At 38.8% G+C, this 20,713-nt stretch overlaps 1 protein-coding gene across 12 annotated transcripts in view; it reads left to right on the top strand.

Annotated features, from left to right (window-relative positions):
* Positions 1 to 20,713, top strand: part of EML4 (EMAP like 4) — a 161,504-nt gene that overhangs the window by 132,297 nt on the left and 8,494 nt on the right. For all 12 annotated transcript variants that reach the window (XM_042933166.1, XM_042933162.1, XM_042933164.1 and 9 more), the window contains 3 exons: positions 556 to 623; positions 10,905 to 10,993; positions 12,331 to 12,428. In XM_042933166.1, coding sequence (XP_042789100.1) covers positions 556 to 623; positions 10,905 to 10,993; positions 12,331 to 12,428 — 255 coding nt within the window. The remainder of the gene's footprint in view (positions 1 to 555; positions 624 to 10,904; positions 10,994 to 12,330; positions 12,429 to 20,713) is intronic.

Genomic DNA, 20,713 nt, shown 5'->3' with positions numbered 1-20,713 from the left:
GTGAACCCAGTTTAAAGAAGCAAATTAGGGCAAAAGCTCAATTTTTCTGTCAGTTTCAGAAAAAAAAATCAAAAAAATTTCACATATTTATGGAGCATTAATTGTTACAGAATGTTTGGGCCTCTGGTGGTGTTGCAGTTGGACTCTATGTAAGCACTGCTCACTAACAGACTCTACTATCTGCTTTTTGAGTTGATCTCTCACTGTATTTTCTCCCTACCCCACCCAGACATCCACCTTTTCTAGCCTAAGTGTGTATACACGTTCTTTGCAGACTAAGGAACTGTATACATGTTTGTTGTTATTATCCTTATTATTACACTGCCTAGCCACAAGCTGGCTGTCCTTTTCCCTCACCACTTTGCCCACATACCCTTCCTGCTCTGAAATTCTTTTACCTCATATCCATGTGATGTTTTTCATTGGCTACAATAAAGTTGATCGGAATTCTATGATTATATGAAACCAGTTATTTTCAGATGTCTTTGCCACTATCCCATAGATCTAGGGGGACTTTCTCATGTACTCCCCAACAGCTGTCTGTCTCTCTTCTAGGAACCAGGACACTGTGCAGATTTTCATCCAAGTGGCACAGTGGTGGCCATAGGAACGCACTCAGGCAGGTAGGGTCTTGAAGGGAAATGTGAGCTGAGTAATCTGAAGTGGTGGGATGATTAACTTATTCAGGAATGTTCTCAGTCTGATCTAGAGAATTAATCTCTTAAGTGGCATATGAATATGCGTGTTGCTCTTACCTGCTATGTATCCTCATTCAATCATTCCGTAATTGTTTCTTGAGCACCTACCATTTGTTGGACACTCCTGTGGGCATTCAGACTACTTCAGTGTGCAAAACAAAAATCCCTGCCCCTTTGGAGCCCATGTTTTACTATGTGTGGGTGGAGGCAGAATAAAAAATAAATATTATAACGAATTAAGTTAAAAAATGTTAAAAGTCATGAAGGTAGGGGTGGGGCACTGAGTATATTAAGAGGGATTGGGAGAGGGTGCAGTTGCAAAATGATAGAGTGGTTAGGATAGGCTTCATTGAGAAAGCGGTAATTCTGCTGACTTGACTCTCCTTGGTGGAACTTTTTATGGTGTCAGAAAATTTGTCATCTCTTTTTTTTTTTTTTTTTTTTTTTTTTTTTTTTTGGTTTATTTATTTTTGAGAGAGAGAGAAAATGCAAGTGGGGTAGGAGCAGAGAGAGGGAGACACATAACCCAAAGCAGGGTCCAGGCTCTGAGCTGTCAGAGCCTGACGAGGGGCTCAAACTCACAAACTGTGAGATAATGACCTGAGCCTAAGTTGGATGCTTAACCGACTGAGCCACCCAGGCACCCCTTTACTCATTTTTTTTTTTAAGGAAAGGGATTTGAAGCTGAAATAACCTAATTGAACTTTTATAAATTGCTCTATAGCTTTTGTCATCCTGTCTTTTTTTTTTTTAATTTTTTTTTTTTAACGTTTATTTATTTTTGAGACAGAGAGACAGAGCATGAACGGGGGAGGGGCAGAGAGAGAGGGAGACACAGAATCGGAAACAGGCTCCAGGCTCCGAGCCATCAGCCTAGAGCCCGATGCGGGGCTCGAACTCACGGACTGCGAGATCATGACCCGAGCTGAAGTCGGACGCCCAACCGACTGAGCCACCCAGGCGCCCCCATCCTGTCTTTTTTTAATGTTACACAGATAGATAATAAAGGTTTATTTCCTGAAATTGTTACTAATTACTTGTCTTTACAGACCTTACATAGTACCTGTCATTAATAACCTTAATAAGTAACATGTATTTATTACCTGTATATTCTTGAGTCCTTTTTATTGCCTCTGCTAGTAAGAAGCCCTCATCACAGCTAACTTAATTTCTTTATTAAAAAGGCAGAAGAAAAATATGAAGTAAATTTCCAAAAGTTAAACCGATAGGAAATGTGGAATGCTGATTTCTGATGAGGTGAAACTATCTTGAACACACTTATACAAATACTTTTGTTTATATGATAAACATTTCAAATCAGCCAGTTCATTTAATTCTAAAGTTAGTCATCTGGAGTTTGTTGTTGTTTTTTTTTTATAGCAAGTTTTCCCCCTTTGGTTGTTGGATACAAATTAACACCTCTAGAAAGTCAAAACATTCAAGTTTCTTCTCCTTTATAGCACTACAAATCTTTCAGAATCATGGAAAAACAGATCTCTAATGATAAACTGTGAAACATGGGTATGGAACAGAGATGCTATCTGACTGATTCTGAAATAATTGTATTTTAGAATTAGGGTGCTAGGGAGGGAGATTAAGTGAAACTCGCAAATATAGACAGCTTTACTATCAGATTTCTCCAAAATGCATGTTGGTATTAGATTATTACTTCAACTTAGGTATATGGCAGGTCACTTTGTAGGATTTGATGGAAATTATTTTTTATTTTACACAAAAGTCTTAGGCACATAAGAAACAACCTGAGCTAGAAAGTATATACAACTCGTTTTCAGAAAACCACAAAGGAGTTCACTTCAGATTTTTTGGGCAGCTGAACAAATGTCAACAAATGCTGAAGCTAAGACCTTGTACTAAATTATTTTTATATATTTCTTTAAATTTTCACAAGAGTGCAACAAAATATTTATTAATATCTCCATTGCACAGACACGAAACCAAGACCCATAGAGCTTATCACTTGAAATTGAGCTAGGATTTGAACTCAGGTTCTATATGGTTCCAAAGCTGATCTCTTTCCACGACTCCATCAATGCTCCTTGACACATGCTTATAGTGTTTGTAGCGTTACTTAGAAGTATTGTAAGGAAAGTTTACCTTTGAAGGTTAAATCACTGGCTGACAGATTTTAGAAACATTTACTATTTATACAAAGAAATTAAACACTGAATAGAGTGCAAGGGGTAAAGGGATTTGAGTCATTGAGACACAGCACTTCATTCAATGAATGGAGCCGGGGGTGTGTGCATGTGTGCAATATATACAGAGCCCCAATTTTTAAGGAAAAACTAATCTGATTTAAATACACTAAAGTTATTTTCTAAGATTTACATAGCTGTAAAGTCGTCATTAACCAGCTTAAAATGAAAAGTCACTCATTTAATTTAAGTGACATAAACTAAAGTCAATCTTTTCCTCTTGGAGGTGTGAGTAGAAAACACCTTATAAATGAGAGTGATGCTGGAGATTATTTAGAATCTAAGAGAAATGTCATTATGCATGTTCATTCTGTACGTTATTCCTGTCTTTGGTTTCGCATCTAGTTAGATCCTGTTGATTCCCAGAGAACTTTCTCTTTTATTTTTATTTTTTACCTGGGTCTGTGAATACCTGGCTCTTGTGTCTAAACTGAAAATTCCTCAGTGTAGCCAGATCAGATTATGATCACTGACCCCTCAGCCTGAAAAAAAAAAAAAAAAAAAAAAAAAGTCATACACTTAGGGCAAGGAATTTTTTTTTTTTAATATAATGCAACACGTGCATGATCCAGAGAAGGTGACTAGCAAAATCTTTAAAGATCTTTTCGTGTCCAAATCTAGAAATCTACTTGTTGGAATCAAGAAGTAAGCACAAGTGTAGATAAATTATTATAGTGATAAATAAAATTATCATTTAAAGCAATGTATATAACTGGGGTGCCTGGGTGGCTCATTCGGTGAAGCATCCCACTTAGTCTCAGGTCATGGTTTCATGGTTCATGAGTTTGAGCCCCACGTTGGGGTCTGTGCAGACAGCTCAGAGCCTGGAGCCTGCTTCAGATTCTGTGTCTCCCTCTCTCTATGCCCTCCCCCTACTTGCTCGCTCTCTCTCTCTCAAAAATAAAACATTAAACAAAAATTTTTTAAATAATGTATTACTGTTACAATTTCTAAGAGAAACAAAAGTGCATACCCCTAAGGGGACATAGTTCTTCCTTAATGTGCTAATCCTCACATAATAAGGATCCTTTTTAACAGCTTTATTGAGGTATATATAACTCATATATCATAAAAGTCACCCATTTAAAGTATTATTATATTATTTGTGGCCAAGTAATATTCTGTTGTAGGATATACCTTCATCAGGTAGTTGGTAGATATTTAACTTATTTCCACTCTTTGGCTAGTATGAATACTGCTGCTATAAACGTTCATATACAAGTTTCTGTGTGGACATATGTTTTCAACTCTCTTGAGCATATAATAAGGAGTAGAGTTGCTGGGCCATGTGATAACTCTGTGTTTAACATTTTGATGAACAACCAACTTGTTTTCCACAGTAGCTACGTCATTTTACAATTCCACCAGCAAAGTATGAGGGATCCAGTTTCCCCACATGTCCTCCAGCTTTTGTCATTGTATTTTGATTATAGCCATCATAGTGGATGTGAAATGCTTTTTTGTTATGGTTTTGACTTGTATAGCCTCTTTAGAGAAATGTCTATTCACATCCTGTACCCATCTTTGAACTGGTTTGTCTTTCTTTTCTTGAGTTGTAAGGATCCTTCATATATTCTGGATTTAGTACCTTATCAGATATATGATTTGCAAATATTTGCTCTTGTTCCAAGGATTGTCTTTTTGCTTTCTTGATGGTAACATTTATGACACAAAAGTTTTAAAGTTTTATATAGTCCAATTCATCTATTCTTTCTCTTGTTTCTTTGTCATAAGGATATACTCCATTGTTTTATCCTAGGAACTTTATAGTTTTAGCTCTTACCTTTAGGTCTCTTGATTCATCTTAAGTTAATCTTCGCATATGGTGTAAGGCAGATCTCCACCTTCATTCTCTTGCATGTGGGTATCCAGTTGTTACAGCAACATTTCCCCCACTGAATGGTATTGATGCCCTTGTCGAAAGTCAGTTGAATAAATGTATTTGTTTCCATCTGGATTCCGAATACTATTCCATTGGTCTATATGTCCATCCTTGTGGCAGTACCACAGCCTTGATTATTGTAGCTTTGTAGTAAATTTTGAAGTTAGGAAATGTGAGTCCTCCAACCTCCAACTTTGCGGGGGGTGGTTTTTTGCTTTTTTGTTTTGTTTTCTTGAGGTTGTTTTGGCTATTCAGGATCCTTTGAATTTCCACATGGATTTTAAGATCAGTTTTATCCATTTCTACAAAGAAGCTAGCTGGCATTTTGATAGGAATTTTTTTCAGTAGGCCAGTTTGGGGAATGTCAGTATCTTAACAATATTAAGTCTTTTAATTTATGAACAGATGTTTTTCCATTTATGGAGATCTTCAGTTTCTTCCAAAAATGTTTGTTTTTATTTTAAATTCCAGTTAGGTAATATACAGTGTAGTATTAGTTTCAGGTGGGGGCGCCTGGGTGGCTCAGTCGGTTAAGTGCCTGACTTCAGCTCAGGCCATGGTCCCGCAGTTCGTGAGTTCAAGCCCCACGTGCTTGAATAGCTCAGAGCCTGAAGCCTGCTTCGATTCTGTGTTTCCTCCCTCTCTACCCCTCTCCTGCTCATGCTCTCTTTCTCCCTCAAAAAAAAAAAAAATAAAAATTTAAAAAAACATTGAGTTTCAGGTGTACAACGTATGTAGTGATTCAACACTTCCATGTAACACCCAGTGCTCGTCACAAGTGCACTCTAATCCCCATCACCTATTTCACCCACCCCCTCACCCACCTCCCCCACCTCCCCTCTGGTAACCATCAGTTTGCTCTCTGTAGTTAAGAGTCTGTTTTTTGGTTTGCCCCTCTCATTTTTCCCTTTGCCCGTTTGTTTCATTTCTTAAATTCAACATGAGTGAATTCATATGGTATTTGTCTTTCATTGATTGACTTAATTCACTCAGTGTTATGTCCTCTAGGTCCATCCGTGTTGTTGCAGATGGTAAGGTCTCGTTCTTTATGGCAGTTGAATATTCCACTGTGTATTTACCACACTGTCTCATTTTTTTAAATTTGGGTTTCTTCTTTTAGTTTTTTTAAGTTCATTTATTTTTTGAGAGAGAGAGAGCCAGAAAGCACACATGAGCAGGGCAGGACCAGCAAGAGAGGAAGAGAGAGAATCCCAAGCAGGCTTCAAGCTGTCAGTGCAGAGCCCGACATGGGGCTCAATCTCACAAACCTGTGAGATCGTGACCTGAGCCCCAACCAAGAACAGGTCATTTAACTGACTGAGCCACCCAGGCACCCCTAAAATTTGGGTTTCTTGATGGGATTTAAAGTTTTTCATAGAACTAACAATAAATGTAAACCTGAACTATTATGAATTTGGAAGTTTATAATCTCTGAATTATTGGTAAAAATACATTCTGCTTGATTTTTCCAAGACCCCAGTTGACTATCCTTCCCCTTCCTGTTTTTTGAAACCAGTTTTTCAAAGGCACTTAATCTTTATACCACCTCTGGACCTCAGAGGAACCACAGATACCATCCCATCAGGATGTCAGGTCTATATCAACTCAGAATTCTCCAAGTAGCTTTCACAGAACTTTACTCTGGTCTTGGGTTCTATTTCCAACCAACATACAGTATTTAAAGAGTGAGTTTTTGCCATAGTCATTTTATAGGCTGGTGAATGGAGGTGAGACCCACAGAATTAGAGAAATCAGTAGACCTGAGGATAAGGAGAATAAAAAGCAAGGGTTAAAGTTGAAAATTGTTTCAAAGAAAGGAATCCACAAAATTGAGTCAGTATATAGAACAAGTATGTTCTATACATAGTAATGTATAACATATACGGATGGAGAGTGGACAGACTCAGAGAAATGACTTCAGAGAAGATCCCAGAATTTCTTCTGGTCTATAGTGATAGTGACAGCTTTGACAAGGAAGCAAGCTGGGAAAGTGAGCCTGATTACTGGGCGGGTAAAGTATTTAGTTGATCTGGAATCATAAAACCTTTGACCTGGAGAGACTTAAGTGATCTGACTCAGCTCCTCAAATTTGATGGTGACTATAACTTTGGCAAGCTAGCAATGTAGCTAATAACTAAGTTCTTCTTGATACCTAAACAGTGGAATCCAAACTTGTTAGCCTGGCCTTTAAAAAAATTTTTTTTAATATTTATTTTTGAGAGAGAGAGAGAGAGAGAATGGAAGAGAATGAGAGAGAGAGATAATATGAGTGGGAAAGGGACAGAGAGAGAGAGAGAGAGAGAGAGAGAGACGGAGAAAATGAGTGGGGGAGGGGCAGAGAGAGAGGGAGACACAGAATCTGAAGCAGCTCCAGGCTCTGAGCTGTCAGCACAGAGCCTGACATGGGGCTCGAACCCACAGACCATGAGATCACGGCCTGAGCTGAAGTCGGGCATTCAACCGACTGAGCCACCCAGGAGCCCCTAAACTTGTTAGCCTGGCCTTTAAAGCTCATTAAAAATCTTTCCCTCAGCACTCTAGCCAGCATGGTCAAGTTGTTGTCCTTTATAAACATGCCAGCCCTTTTTGTAGTTTCTTGTCTAGTGCTCTCCACCTGTCTGTTTCTTGCCACATTTGGTACAGTGAAATCCTAGACCACCCATCTCCACAGTGACTACACCCTGCTCTGAGACTTCATAAACCTTATAACTTGTATAATTCGTGTTACTTTCAAATCACTTTATGAACTCATTCTGACTCCTCAATTAGATTATAAACTATTCTGCCTCCTTTGCTAACTCCTTTTTTCTCTGGATCTCTGAATGTTAGTGTATCTCAAAGACATAGAGCACTTTCCATGCATCATCTCCTTCCCTTGTGTGATATTAGTGAAAAGCCCAAGGGTCAGAGGCTCTGTCACCTGACTGGTTGGTTGATAACTGGTCAGATGTTTTGAAATCAGAGCATATCATTGTTTTTTATTTGTAAAATAAGAAGGTTGAGTTGGGCTTCTCTTCCCCCTGTTTTGTAGCTTTACATTTTTCTGATTATAAAAGCCATATTCCTGTTCTTATAAGTAGAAGATCATAAAGAAGGAGGGGGACAGCGCAGGGCATGGGGGAATGGGTTACAAACCTGCCACCCAGAGGACACACTTTATATGAGCATGAATATTTTTTTAACTCCTATTATGAATGTATATATTCATTTAGGGATTTTAAAATACGATACTGTCCATCTCTAAAATCTTGATTCTTTTCTTGCCACTAAAGACATCAATATAGTATCTTTTTAAAAAGATAAATGATGGTACTACATTTTGGTACTTGACCACAAGTCAGATTAAGTGTATGACCAAAGATTTCCAGTCTGTGATACATTTAGAATAGGATCCATTAGGTCCTACAGGACGTAAAAGTCCCAATAATGATTCCAAATTATCTTAAAGCAGAAGCTTGGTTCCAGTGTATATATTCCGTACTGGAATAAAAATACATACAGTTCAGCACAGTGAAAACGTAAATATTTCTTGAAAATTCCCTTTGCTATAGAATTTCTCGTCTTCTGTGTACATTTATTAGAAACAGAGGTCCTGGGCCCAAAAGTCTTTTCTGAAAGGTAGAACATAATTCATGTAATGGAAAGGGTAAGACCTTTAAAATTATTGCTAAGGTCCGTATGGAAGTTGGATTCTTTCTATAGCAAAGTTGTTGAATTACTTGCCTAAAGCAGATTAATTAACTTTTGGTATATAATTAAAGAAATAGAAAACGTAGGCAAGGTTTTTATTTTATTTTGGATCGCTACCATCTCTAATCAGTAAACAATGCAGAGCTTTAGGTTTCTACATCTTACACCAACAGACATTCTGGGTTTTTGTTTTTGTTTTGTTTTCACTACCTTTTAAGGGAATTCCAAAAAGAGAAAATTATTTGCAGTTTTCCTAGGAAGATTAAACTGACTTGGAAACAGTCTTAAAACAGTAGTTGGGGCTCTCCAAATAAAGAATGGCAATTTTGAAATGCCTGAGAAAGTATAATAAAGTTTCCATAAACTCATTAAAAACTTGAAACATGATACTTACAGTGTGGTGTTGTCATCTCATTGTTCTTTAGGTCTGTCTGTTCAGTCTGAGTTGGAATATTTTGTGCCCTTACTCTGAGAAGGCAATTCACTTGGCTTCACCTTTGGCATTTCTTGGCTCAGATGAGTTTCACGGTGGTAGCTATAAAAATTGATTAATGAAGGGGCGCCTGGGTGGCTCAGTCAGTTAAACATCCTACTCTTGATTTCAGCTCAGGCCATGATCTCATGGTTCGTGAGTTCAAGTCCTACATTGGGCTCCTTCCTTGCTGACAGTGTGGAGCCTGCTTGGGATTCTCTCTCTCTCCCTCTCTCTCTCTCTCTGCCCCTCTCCTGCTTGTGCGTAAGCGTGCTCTTTCTTTCTCTCTCTCTCTCTCAATAACTAAATCAGTCTTTTTAAAAAATTGATTAATGAATTACATTCTCAGAAGAAACCTATAATCTGTGGGTACTGTCTAGTTGCAGTAAAGTTACACACCTTTTGAAATGGAAATGATCAGCAAACTTGCAGCATAGAGCTTCAGAGTCAGTTTCCTATTTTGGCCATAAGTATTCATAATTCTATAGATGCTATTTCTCTTATCCATGTAGCAGACAGAACTTATAAATTAGGCTAGCTACCTAGAAGCTTGCACCCTTAGTTCACAAGCTACTCAAACGCACTCAAAATTAGAGAGGGAGAGAGCCAAACCATAAGAAACTCTTAAAAACTGAGAATAAACTGAGGGTTGATGGGGGGTGGGTGCTGGGCATTGAGGAGGACACCTGTTGGGATGAGCCCTGGGTGTTGTATGGAAACCAATTTGACAATAAATTTCATATTTTAAAAAATGTATTTCTTTTATCTGAAGGGGAAATGGTCTCTTTCCAGGTTTTAGTTTTAAGACTTCAAAATTGTAAGGAACTGTCATTATGATTTCTATATTGGCTGATTTTAGTGGTGAATTTTTCCATCTTAAAAACAAAACTTGTTGCTTTTTTCCTTGCCAAAACTTGGCTTTTGTCATGTTCAAGAGTTATGTTATACTTGTTTATTCATTCTCCATGTGTGTATTTAGTGACTGATACGAGCCAGGCAATGCCCAACTCTAAATTCCTCCAACTAGCTGTGTGTGCTGTCTGTACCCTGCCCTCCTCTCACTTACCCAGTCTCTAGTTGTCTGTCCTTAGTTCCCAGTCTTTGCTTTATACCTTGTATCTTGCCATGCTTTTCTGAAACACATCCCCCTCCTTCAAGTGCTCTTATAAAAAGGTTTGATAAGTCATTTATTATATAGTGGAATTTAAGTCATTATTTAACCTCCGAAAAGCTTTTACATTTTGACTTTTCCTGTAAATGTGAATGAAAAACTATTTTTGAAAGAATTGAGCTGTGTGCATGTATGGAGGTATTGGAAGGGCAGAGCGCCCCCTGGTGATTCATTTGAAATCACACCAAATGAATGACCCTCTGCCTTCCCCTCCCACCTTCATACTGTCTGTGCTCCTTCCCATCTCCATAGCTGTGCAGCTGTCACTCTTCCTGCTTGAACTGCCTGTACCTCTTTCCCGCAGCATTCAGCTCAACGAGTCCTACATCCTTCCTAAAGGTTTTTCTGTGTCCTCTATCATTCACTTCCATTCTATGAGTTCCTCTGTTGTATATGGTCACCATCACTGAGATTGGCACTTAATTGTTCTTTGTTTCAGTTGGCTCTTTTCTTCTTCCCCATCTCGAGTATAATCTTGAAAAAAATTAATCCTGTCATCTTAACTTTGTGTTTAGATGGTGCCTAGCAAAGAGACACAGTTGGCATTCAATGAATACCTAAATAGAAATGAGAACATGCCTAGGCCCACATATTTATATTGTATTTAGCAACACTCTGCAAATGAGTTCATCCTTCATTAGAAGGACACATGTCATCATGTTATACTTCAGGGCATTGTTAAAATTCGTTAAAGTTTTTTAAAAGGGAAAAAAGCAATTTTTTTTTCTTTAAGTGCTGACATCTAAAGAAAATTTTGATTTTTACTTCTTAATAGGTGGTTTGTTCTGGATGCAGAAACCAGAGATCTAGTTTCTATCCACACAGATGGGAATGAACAGCTCTCTGTGATGCGCTACTCAGTAGGTAGGCAGATTGACCCCCCCCCCCCCATCCTGGCATTCACAGCATTTTTTCTGAAAGTGCATTTTTTCACTTCCAATAAAACTATTTTTTTTCCTACTCTCTAGACTTGTTAAGTATTGAATATGTTTCCCCCAGTATCAGATTAAATTCTGCAGGAGACTGCAAAAGAACTTCTAAAGTTAAACAACATTATAAATCATCAAGCAAATTTAGAACAAACTGTTACAACTGCTTTTGCAATTGAAAGCAGAATATAGTACAGTCAAATCCCATTTTAGGGGAATTACACACATACTTAGAATTTTGGATAGGTATTAGACTGACTGTTACATCTATTTAGCAACCTTTTTTTATATGTAAGAAAATAAAAATTATAGTAATGTTCAAAATACACTGTGATAGAACCTATTCAGGTTCTTTAAAATCTAGTTACATTATTACTGGCTACATAGTAATGATTGGTTTTGTTACTTAGATAAAATACTCAGCTCATTATAAGAATTTGATAAATTCATTTAGCCTTATTTGAATAATTCTTTACACCTTATTCAAAATGTTAATTATGTTCTCACAGTATTCCAATTCCTTTTCCCCATTATTAATATGGTTTTGATTCATATTCTTCCCTGGAGTTAGTGTGAGTGACTTTTGCTTATATTTGAAAATCTATTCCAGTAGTTGTTGGATCAGTGTGGGATCCAAAGGATTTTTTTGATTGCTTCTAAGTTGTTTCAAAGGAACCACAGAATACTGTTCTCTGAGTTGAACGTGGAAGGAAAAGTATTTGCTTCAAGCTATAAGCCTGGCAAGTTATCTTAAGGCAGAAAAGGTATTCTGTTTGGTTTTTTAGTCTCTACTAACAAATTACTGCAAGTGTAGTAGTTAAAAATCCAAAGGTCAGTTAGACTTTATTGACCATCTGTAAAGTGGTAAGAACAATAGAAGAGACCATGAAGGAAGAGAATATAGTCCATTCCCAAGAGACTATAGTTAGAGAAGTTATGTATGCTCCACTGAAATGAGCAATTGTACCCTCGGCTTGTGAGTACTGGGTACCTAGACCCATAAGAACAGGTTAACTTTCCTGGGGCCATATTGTAGCTACCTAGAAGAAGATGAGGCTAGGGTCCAAGGCCTGTGAGTTCTCTGAAAAAATGACTGTTGTTCAAGTGCGCTTAGTGATGGAAGGATTTATTCATCAAATACCAAATACCAGTTAAATTCATGAGATTTAGCAACATTTGTAAAATAGCATTTAATACAGGTCCAATAAAGTAGCAGCAAATGAATCCATCAGTACATTTCTCTAGTTAACACTTTTTCCTGTCTCATTCTAGATGGCACCCTCCTGGCTGTAGGATCTCATGACAACTTTATTTACCTCTATGTAGTCTCAGAAAATGGAAGAAAATATAGCAGATATGGAAAGTGCACTGTAAGTGGTTGAAGTAAAATAAATTAAGCTGGAAAATTGCTGGAAAATTTTACTTCTGTTAAAAAGTTAAATGTTTACATTGATGTTTCCATTATTTTCTATCTTTCACTGCTTTAAACTTTAATCTCACTCTGTGAAAATGAAGATTACTTGACAGCAAAATACTGCAGTTCCCTGTGTGCTTTAGAAATACTTCTTCTTTTGGGGTTCCTGGGTGGCTCAGTCGGTTAAGCATCCAACTCTTGATTTCATCTCAGGTCATGATCTCAGTAATGAGATCGAGCTCCGTGTTGGGCTCTGTGCTGAGCATGGAACATGCTTAAGATTCTCCCCCTCTCCCTCTGCCCCCTCCTTTGCTCACATGTTCAATTTCTCTCTCTCTCTCTCTCTCTCTCCCAGCCCTCCCCACCCCCCATCTTAAAAAAAAAAAAAAAGTTTCTCCTTTTGTTGGGAGTTTAATACTTCTTTCAATTTAAGGCAATTTCTTAAACCACAGCTGTGTCCATAGGAAACCCTTAGAATAATAACACTTCTTAAAAATGGAGTAAGTCAGAAATGAAAGGGCAATCTCACTTTTAATCCCGGTGTCCCACATTCTTGCCCACCCCCAACACCCTGCAGTTTCCTGTGTCACCTCTCTTACCACTAAAAGTAATTTATTAAGAGAGTTAACAGAAGCATATTTCCTTCAATTTGTTGTCCTGATTGAGTAGGTTATCATTGTAAGGTAAAGATTCGATTTAATCCTGTGGACATACTGAGTACTTACCTTATGACAGTGTTCTGCTAATTTAAGAAATGTTCTGGACACCAGGAATATAAGATTTTTGTTTCTTCAAAAAGTATACATTTGAGCTGAGGGCAGGATAAGAAAGGCAGGTAGTATACTATAGTGTCAAGGGCACATATTTGGGATCAGACTACCTGAATTTGAATTCTTATTTCACCACTTACAAGCTAGTGTGACCTTGGGCAAGTTACTTAAACCTTCTGTTTCAATTTTCCCATCTATAAAAATGAGGATAATAGCAGTTTTCTACTTCACTGGATTAAAATAAGTTAATACGTATGAAGTATTTCAAATAGTGCTTGGCAAATAATAGGTTACTCAGTATGTGGTAACTATTATTTTTATAGAAAATGAGTAGCATGGTATGTGTGTTAGGAAATTAGGGCTGAAAACTGATGAATTAGTGATTAGTGGCAGCACAGATCCAAAATAGTTTTAGGGAGAGAAATAAAAGAATTTGTTTTTAGAAGCATGTACATGAGCAAAACCCATTTACTAGTCAGAGAAGAGACTTGTTTATTTATTTTGTGTATGTGCACCTAAAACCAGCCTATAAACAGTCTACAAGCAACCTCAAAGTTTTAGAATTTATCCAAAATTATTTTTTTTGCCTTGACAACAATTATGAATCATTACCCAGTAATCTATTGAAATCTCTTTTAATTGATTTATTATCTTCGTGATGTGGAATAGTACAGTAATGCCTCTTTGCACCACATGAGTAAGTGAAATGCTCCGCTGAAAGGAATTTTCGGTTACTGAGGTTTACCCCACCAGGCACCAAGTTTTTAATTATTTTTTACCTCAACCTTTTAAAAAAGTCCATGTCTTAGTAAACAGAGTATATCAACTATAATTTAATGGTGGAATCATAAAATTTTCCAGGGAGCCTTGTAGCACACACTTGGCTCAGCCCTCATTTTACTGATAAAGAGACTGAGTTTCAGAAAAGATAAAGGACTTGGCCTTGGTTGCATCTTGACATGATGGCAAACTTGGGGCCGGAACCCTCTTCCCTTAGTACAGCAGACTTTCCACTGTAATGATAATGCCTCAGGTTTTTCAGTATTTGTCTCATTGTCCTGAGAATGACCTCGAGAGTGTTGAGAAATGTCTCAATTGCATGAGACTTAGCCTTCTCCAGTTAAGCAGCTTTTATCTTGAAAGCATTTGAAAATATTATTTTGAGATCTCCTTCAGAACTGTTAAAGTTGATAGTGCTGTTTGAGCCTGTAATGAGAGGCTCGGCTACTCTGCTTTTCTAATTATCTTGTGTTTTGTACTTTGCTTCCAGCTGTCACTTCTCCTTGCTGTCTGCTTCCACCAGCTGGTGTTACAGTTTCATGTTGACCGCTTTTATCTGGTGTCTGTTAGGGTAGAGGACAGACAGAACCGAGCTAATGGCTGGTTTTGCTGGTAATAGATTTGACTTTAGGCCAGTTAGTTAACTTCTTTAAATCTTGATTTTATTATCTTAAAATTGGACATTTTAATAGTTCCTACTATATAGGATTGTTGTGAAGGTTAGGAACTATTCACGGTTGCAGATACAAATGCTGTTTTCTATTTCAATTCCAATATTTTCCTATTACTAGTCAATATTTTAAGTAACCAAAATAGCTGCAGAAGCCTATTTATTTAGAATTTTTAGAGAATGTCTCTCTAATGAATTAAGCAGTTGGAGCCTGTCCCTCTTGATGGCATCACTTTTTGTGGAAATGTCAGATGAGAAGATGACTGGTACCAAGAACACCAAGGAGCATGTCTCAGTAAAAGGCAGCTAACTGATGATGTGTGAGTCCCTCATCGGTGGCTTGCTTGACAAGGTTGTGACAGGCCAAGGCCTTGCTCACTGTAATAAGCTAAAAAAACAAAACAAGACCCTTTTAGAGACATGGGCTTATATCACACAGGTTCTCCTGTGTAAAATACCAATTTACAAGAGCTATAACTGATAAGGGACTGAATCCTAGTTTCCTCTGGCCAACCAGCTTTCCTCTCCATAAGCAGGCCTCAGGAAACCAACTCGTAATCAGAATGCTAGTTTATTCATTTAAAATAAGATCTATAAATGCCAAGGGAACAGGACATGCACATCCTCCAGCCAGTACTTCCCTTTAGACAAAAATTGCATGTGTAACCAGAGTATCATGAGGAAGTGAGCAAGCCTGGCACCTCGATCCCCAGTAGGTCAGTAGCTTCCCCTGGAAGTGGTCCTGGTTCAGGTCCCTCTACCCTAGACCTTAGGTGGTACTGTCCACATTTCCCTCTGCGGCTCTGTTTACGTGCTGACCACCCTGCCGCCGCCACCTGCACAACACTTGCTGTGGACAGATTCATACGTGCGGTCAGGTTGTACTCTAGACTTGCTGGCCTTGGACCTATTAGGGCTCTTGTTTCTTTGCTCTTTTCTGCCTTATTTGATGTCAATTCTAAAGTTTAATTCCCACTGTAGTTTCCATAAACACACAAAATTTATTCTTCCATTTCATTGAAATTTACATGCTGTTATGTAGCAGATATTCCCCCTCAAACACCTCAAGTTTGTTTCTACACATATGGTCCTGGAACTTCTCTTTGAAGGAACCCTAGTGATCTTCCAAGAAATGATCTTCTCTCCATGAGCCTGACCTGTCTGGCTGAGGAATAGAGAGGAAGAGACATAGAATGGAGTCATCCTGGGGCGCCGGGGTGGTTCAGTCAGTTAAGCGTCCCACTTTGGCTCAGGTCTTGATCTCACGGTTCAAGCCCCACACCGGGCTCTCTGCTGTCCGCGTAGGGCCCACTTCGGATCCTCTGTCCCCCTCTCTCTCTGCCTCTTCCCCATGCTTGCTCTCTTCCCCGCTCTTTCAAAAATAAACATTAAAAAAAAAAAAAAGGAATGGAGTCATCCCTCCATACTGTTTCTGTGTGGCAGCCTTTCATTTTCTCTTCTGTGGCCTGTCTGCCATCTCACTTCCCGCGTTTGCCCCTGGGAGCGCACCATCTTCCTGCTGCCCTTGGGTTCTCCACATCCCCTCTAGCACACACCCTGGGCCTACTTGACCAGATCGGTGGCATTTTGTGCCTCTCACTCAGATCGTATAATTTAGGATGACCTTTTGTCTTTCTTTACTTCCCATGAAAGCATCCATCTTCTTAGTGTTTAATACAGACTAGAAAAAGTGGTCTGACTAACCTGTGGGATTCAGGGGTTCATGGTTATATCATATATTCACTGTATAAGCAGTTTGATTTTATAACTGCTGCTATGGAAAAGTTTATAAAAAGGCTTTGGATTCAGAAGCTCTTTTTAACTTCTGCAAAGCCCCAGGGTTTGGGGGTGGGGCTGGGCCGGGCTAGTATGGATCTGATTTTCTTTGCTTTGTATATGGGGCTTCTCTTGATTTTATAGCTTAGAAGAATTTGAAGACTGCTGGTTGGTTATCTGAAATACCTTTGAGGATTGTGAGGTTTTATAGTTTTGTTGCTTTCCATACAGTGTTTCTTTACCTCAGCTTTTCCTGTGCTATTTTGAAAATGTACTGAAAAAGTCCTTACTTATAAATTCTTTTTCTGAAATGCTACTTTTAAATTACTTTCTGCTCATCTTCACTGTTAGAGAAATGAGTAAAAGATAAGCATGATTTAAATGCTGTGTTTCATTTGGTCCAGACATCTCTGACCTGGGCTTAAACTCTGGCTCCACCAATTCTTTTTTATAATAGTGACTTCAGAAAAGTTATGTAACCTCTCTTTGCCTCCTGGACTTGCTCATCTGCTAAGTGGGCGTCCTCCTGCAGGCTCCTGGAAGATTGAGAGTTGACCGTGTATGCCCTGTGCATAGAATGTTCTCTGCTCAGTGTTGGGTGCCATCAGCAGCAGCATTGTTCTCAGTAACTAGATGAGACAACCCCGGGTGTTACATAAGGGTGTCTTTCAGCATTTAATATGAATCTATGAAAGTTCAAAAATAGTTTTCTAATTGTGGATAATTGTGTATTTTCCTTGAAAGAGTTTAAGTGTTCTGACCAACCTAAAGTTTCTACTCTGTTTGCAGTGGGATGCTTTTTTTATGATGCCTTTTTTTTTTTTTTTGAAAATTTTCTAAATTTTATTTATGCTTATTTCTATTTGAGAGAGAGAGGCTGGAGAAGGAGTAGAGTGAGGGAGACAGAGGATGTGAAGCAGGCTCTGCATTGACAGCAGAGAGCCTGACATGGCGCTCGAAATCATGAATCGCAAGATCATGACCTGAGCCAAAGTCGGGCACTTAACCGACTGAGCCACCCAGGCCCCCAAGGATTAAGATGCTTTTATTCTGCCCCTGAGTGCCAGCACACTGGCGTTGTCTTTGACTCCAATTCTTGGTAAAAGGATTTAACACATTCTGAGACCTTAGCGTAGAAAATGTAATATATTGAAGGTGCAATGGTGTACTATTACAAAGTCTGTCCTGATAGGAAAGAAATGCTGGTAAAAGTAAGGTCCTTTTTGCCAGGATTTTGGTAATTGAAAATATACATCAAAAAGAGAAGCATAAAAGAGTCTTTAACAGTCTGCTTAGAAATCTCCAAGAAAACGGGGCACCTGGGTGGCTCAGTTGGTTAAGCGTCCTGTTGATTTCGGCTCAGGTCATGATCTCATGGTTGGTGAGATCAAGCCACACATTGTGCTCTATGCTGACAGCGCGGACCCTGCTTGGATTTCTGTCTGTCACCCCTCCCCTCTCTCTCTGCCCCTCCCCCACTCATACTCTCTCCCTCTCTAAATAAATAAACATTAAAAAAAAAAAAATCTCCAAGAAACTAATCCAGTATGGGATTAGGATTCAGTGTTCGTGTAACAGGATATATTGCAGTAAAAAAATGAGGGATGTGTTATCATTTAAACAAAAGTCATCAGGGACATAGGATCTTCCTTTCTTTGTATTCTGTCATTCTCCAGTCATCAGATCTAGTTCCAGGAGGAGAGGATCAGAGCAAGGGGAAAAGACACTGCTCCTCCTAAATCAGTTCTCTTAAAGTTTCCCTAGAAGCCCCACTCAGTGATTTCTGCACCACCTCTAGCTGCAAAAGAAATTGGGAAATCCAGTGTTTTAGGTGGGCTCTTAACAAAAGGGTGGCAGAATTGGATTGTATAGGAGCTAGCAACCTATTCTATAAAGAATAACTTTCTCTCAGGGCTCCTGGCTGACTCAGTCAGAAGAACATGCAACTGTTGATCTCGGTGTCTTTGAGTTCAATCCCTATATGGGGTGTAGAGACTAATTAAATAAATAAAACTAAAATAGTAATAATAATTTTCCCTCAAACCAGCAAAAGCACATCAGAACTTTGATGGGGGAAAAATCCTGTTTGCAATAGCAACCAGAACCGTAGATGCTTTGAGAATAAACCTAGCAAGTAAAGCACAGGAAACATGGCTGAAAAAATAGTTATAACATGTTTCTGGATCAAAAGATTTGATAAAAATAGCTGTTCTCTACAAATTATTGTCTAAATTTGATGCAGTCCTAAATATTTTTTTAAGTTTGTTTGTTTATTTTGAGAGAGAGAAAGCACAAGCTGGAGAAGGTCAGAGAGAGGGGGAGGGGGAGAATCCCAAGCAGGTTCCACACTCTTAGTGCAGAGCCTGACATGGGGCTCAAACTCCTGAACTGTGAGATCTTGACCTGAGCCCAAATCAAGAGTCAGACACTTAACTGAGCCACTCAGGCACCCCCTTATTTAAATTTTCAACATGTTATTTATGATAAAATGTTTTGAAAGTTCATCTGAAATTTTCCACATACCACAAAACTATTCCAGTTGACTGGAGATAGGCAGACTAATGGAACAGAAAAGAAAGTTCAGAAACAGGTATCTGTTTATATCGAAATTTACTAGAGGATAAGAAATATTTCATATCAGTAGGGTAAGAATGGACTGTTCTCTGCATTATCCAATATCACAGCTACTAACTACAACTTTCCATTCATGAAATTAAATACAATTCAGTTCCCTGGGAGCACTAGCCATATTTCAAGTACTCAGAAGCCACAGGTGGCTAGTTGCTGCTGCACTGGACCGTGTATGTCCACACATTTTCATTACTACAGCAAGTTCCGTTAGCACTGCTCTAGATGGTAAGGGGGAGTCATGTCTGGTACCTACTTACAAGGAAAAGGTGAGATCCCTAACTCTAGGCCTTGGAACTTTTTTAAAAAACTCCCCATATAATTTTTAATATATAGCCAGGGTTGCAAGCCACTGATGTAGATGGTCTTCTAGTTGACAAAGATGTAGCTAAAATATCTCTGATTTTTTTCAGAGTAGTCGTCTTGGGTTCCATCACTTGTGATTATTACTGTGATTATTTAATAGCAGTAATGAAAATTCCGGCTTAGAAAATACTTCACTGTTTCTTTTCAAGGAAGTATAGTAAAAGAAAAAAAAAAATTATTTTTTTGAGAGCGAGTAGGGGAGGAGGGATCTTCCTAAGCAGGCTCCATGCAGACTCCAGTGCAGAGTCAGACGCTGAACGAGCTGAGCCTCCCAGGCACCCCACAAGTGTACTAGATTTGCTCCCAACTGTGTGTGCGCCCTTGGGGTGGTATTTGAAGCTACCCTCCCCCAAGCTGTGCCTGTACCTTCCATGGCCTATGAGTTGGGTGAAGCAAGGACACTCTGAGGTGGTGTATGGGAAGGTAACATTACAGATGCCAAACAGTTGCATTTAATCTTTTCTTTGCTTATTTATTGGAATCCATATGAGGGAGAAAATACTCACTTTGTTTTTCTGGTATGAATTGATAACTTCCCCAGGGTCTTTCCTTTATTTGGGTACTTTTGCTACTCAGGAGTCCTTTTTGAGAAGACTTTATACTGACCTTCTAAATATGTTCTATGTCCAGTACAGATGGAGCTACTTGAATATTATGTATACATACAATGCTTTTTTTTTTTTATGTTAGAGCGTGCGAGCGCAAGTTGGCGGGGGGGCAGAGAGAGAGGGAGACTGAGAATCTGAAGCAGGCTCTGCACTGCCATCACAAAACCTGACATGGAGCTTGAACCCACAGATTGTGAGATCATGACCTGAGTCGAAGCTGGACCCTCACCCAACTGAGCCACCCAGGCTCCCCTACATATAAGCTTTTGATGCTCTTCTAAATAATGTTACTAAAGCATTTTCACAGAGATCCAGATTATATTTTTAAACACTTCTACGTTAATGTGAATGCTTCTTGGGGGACTGCACTTTGCCTGGGTAATCTAGTGAGATCGGTCCTTCATGTAGTTTTCTTATCTAAGAAGCATGGCTTCTCCTGACACCAGAGCCCAGCGCCATCAGACTCGTGTGCGCCAGGAAGAGGATTTGTGTGAACCCCATCCTTCTGCCATATTCAGAAAATATCCAGTAACCACATGGGTCTTTCGGGCTCTGAAAATTGATTTCTTGTTAAGTTGGTAGATCTCCGTTGTGCCTAGCAAGTGATTCCAAACCTGTTTTCCAGTATACCTCCTCGTCTCTG

The sequence above is a fragment of the Panthera leo genome, chromosome A3 (assembly GCF_018350215.1).
Source record: "Panthera leo isolate Ple1 chromosome A3, P.leo_Ple1_pat1.1, whole genome shotgun sequence".
NCBI classification, from domain to species: Eukaryota; Metazoa; Chordata; class Mammalia; order Carnivora; family Felidae; genus Panthera; species Panthera leo.
This window is presented reverse-complemented; position numbering and strand designations above follow the sequence as displayed.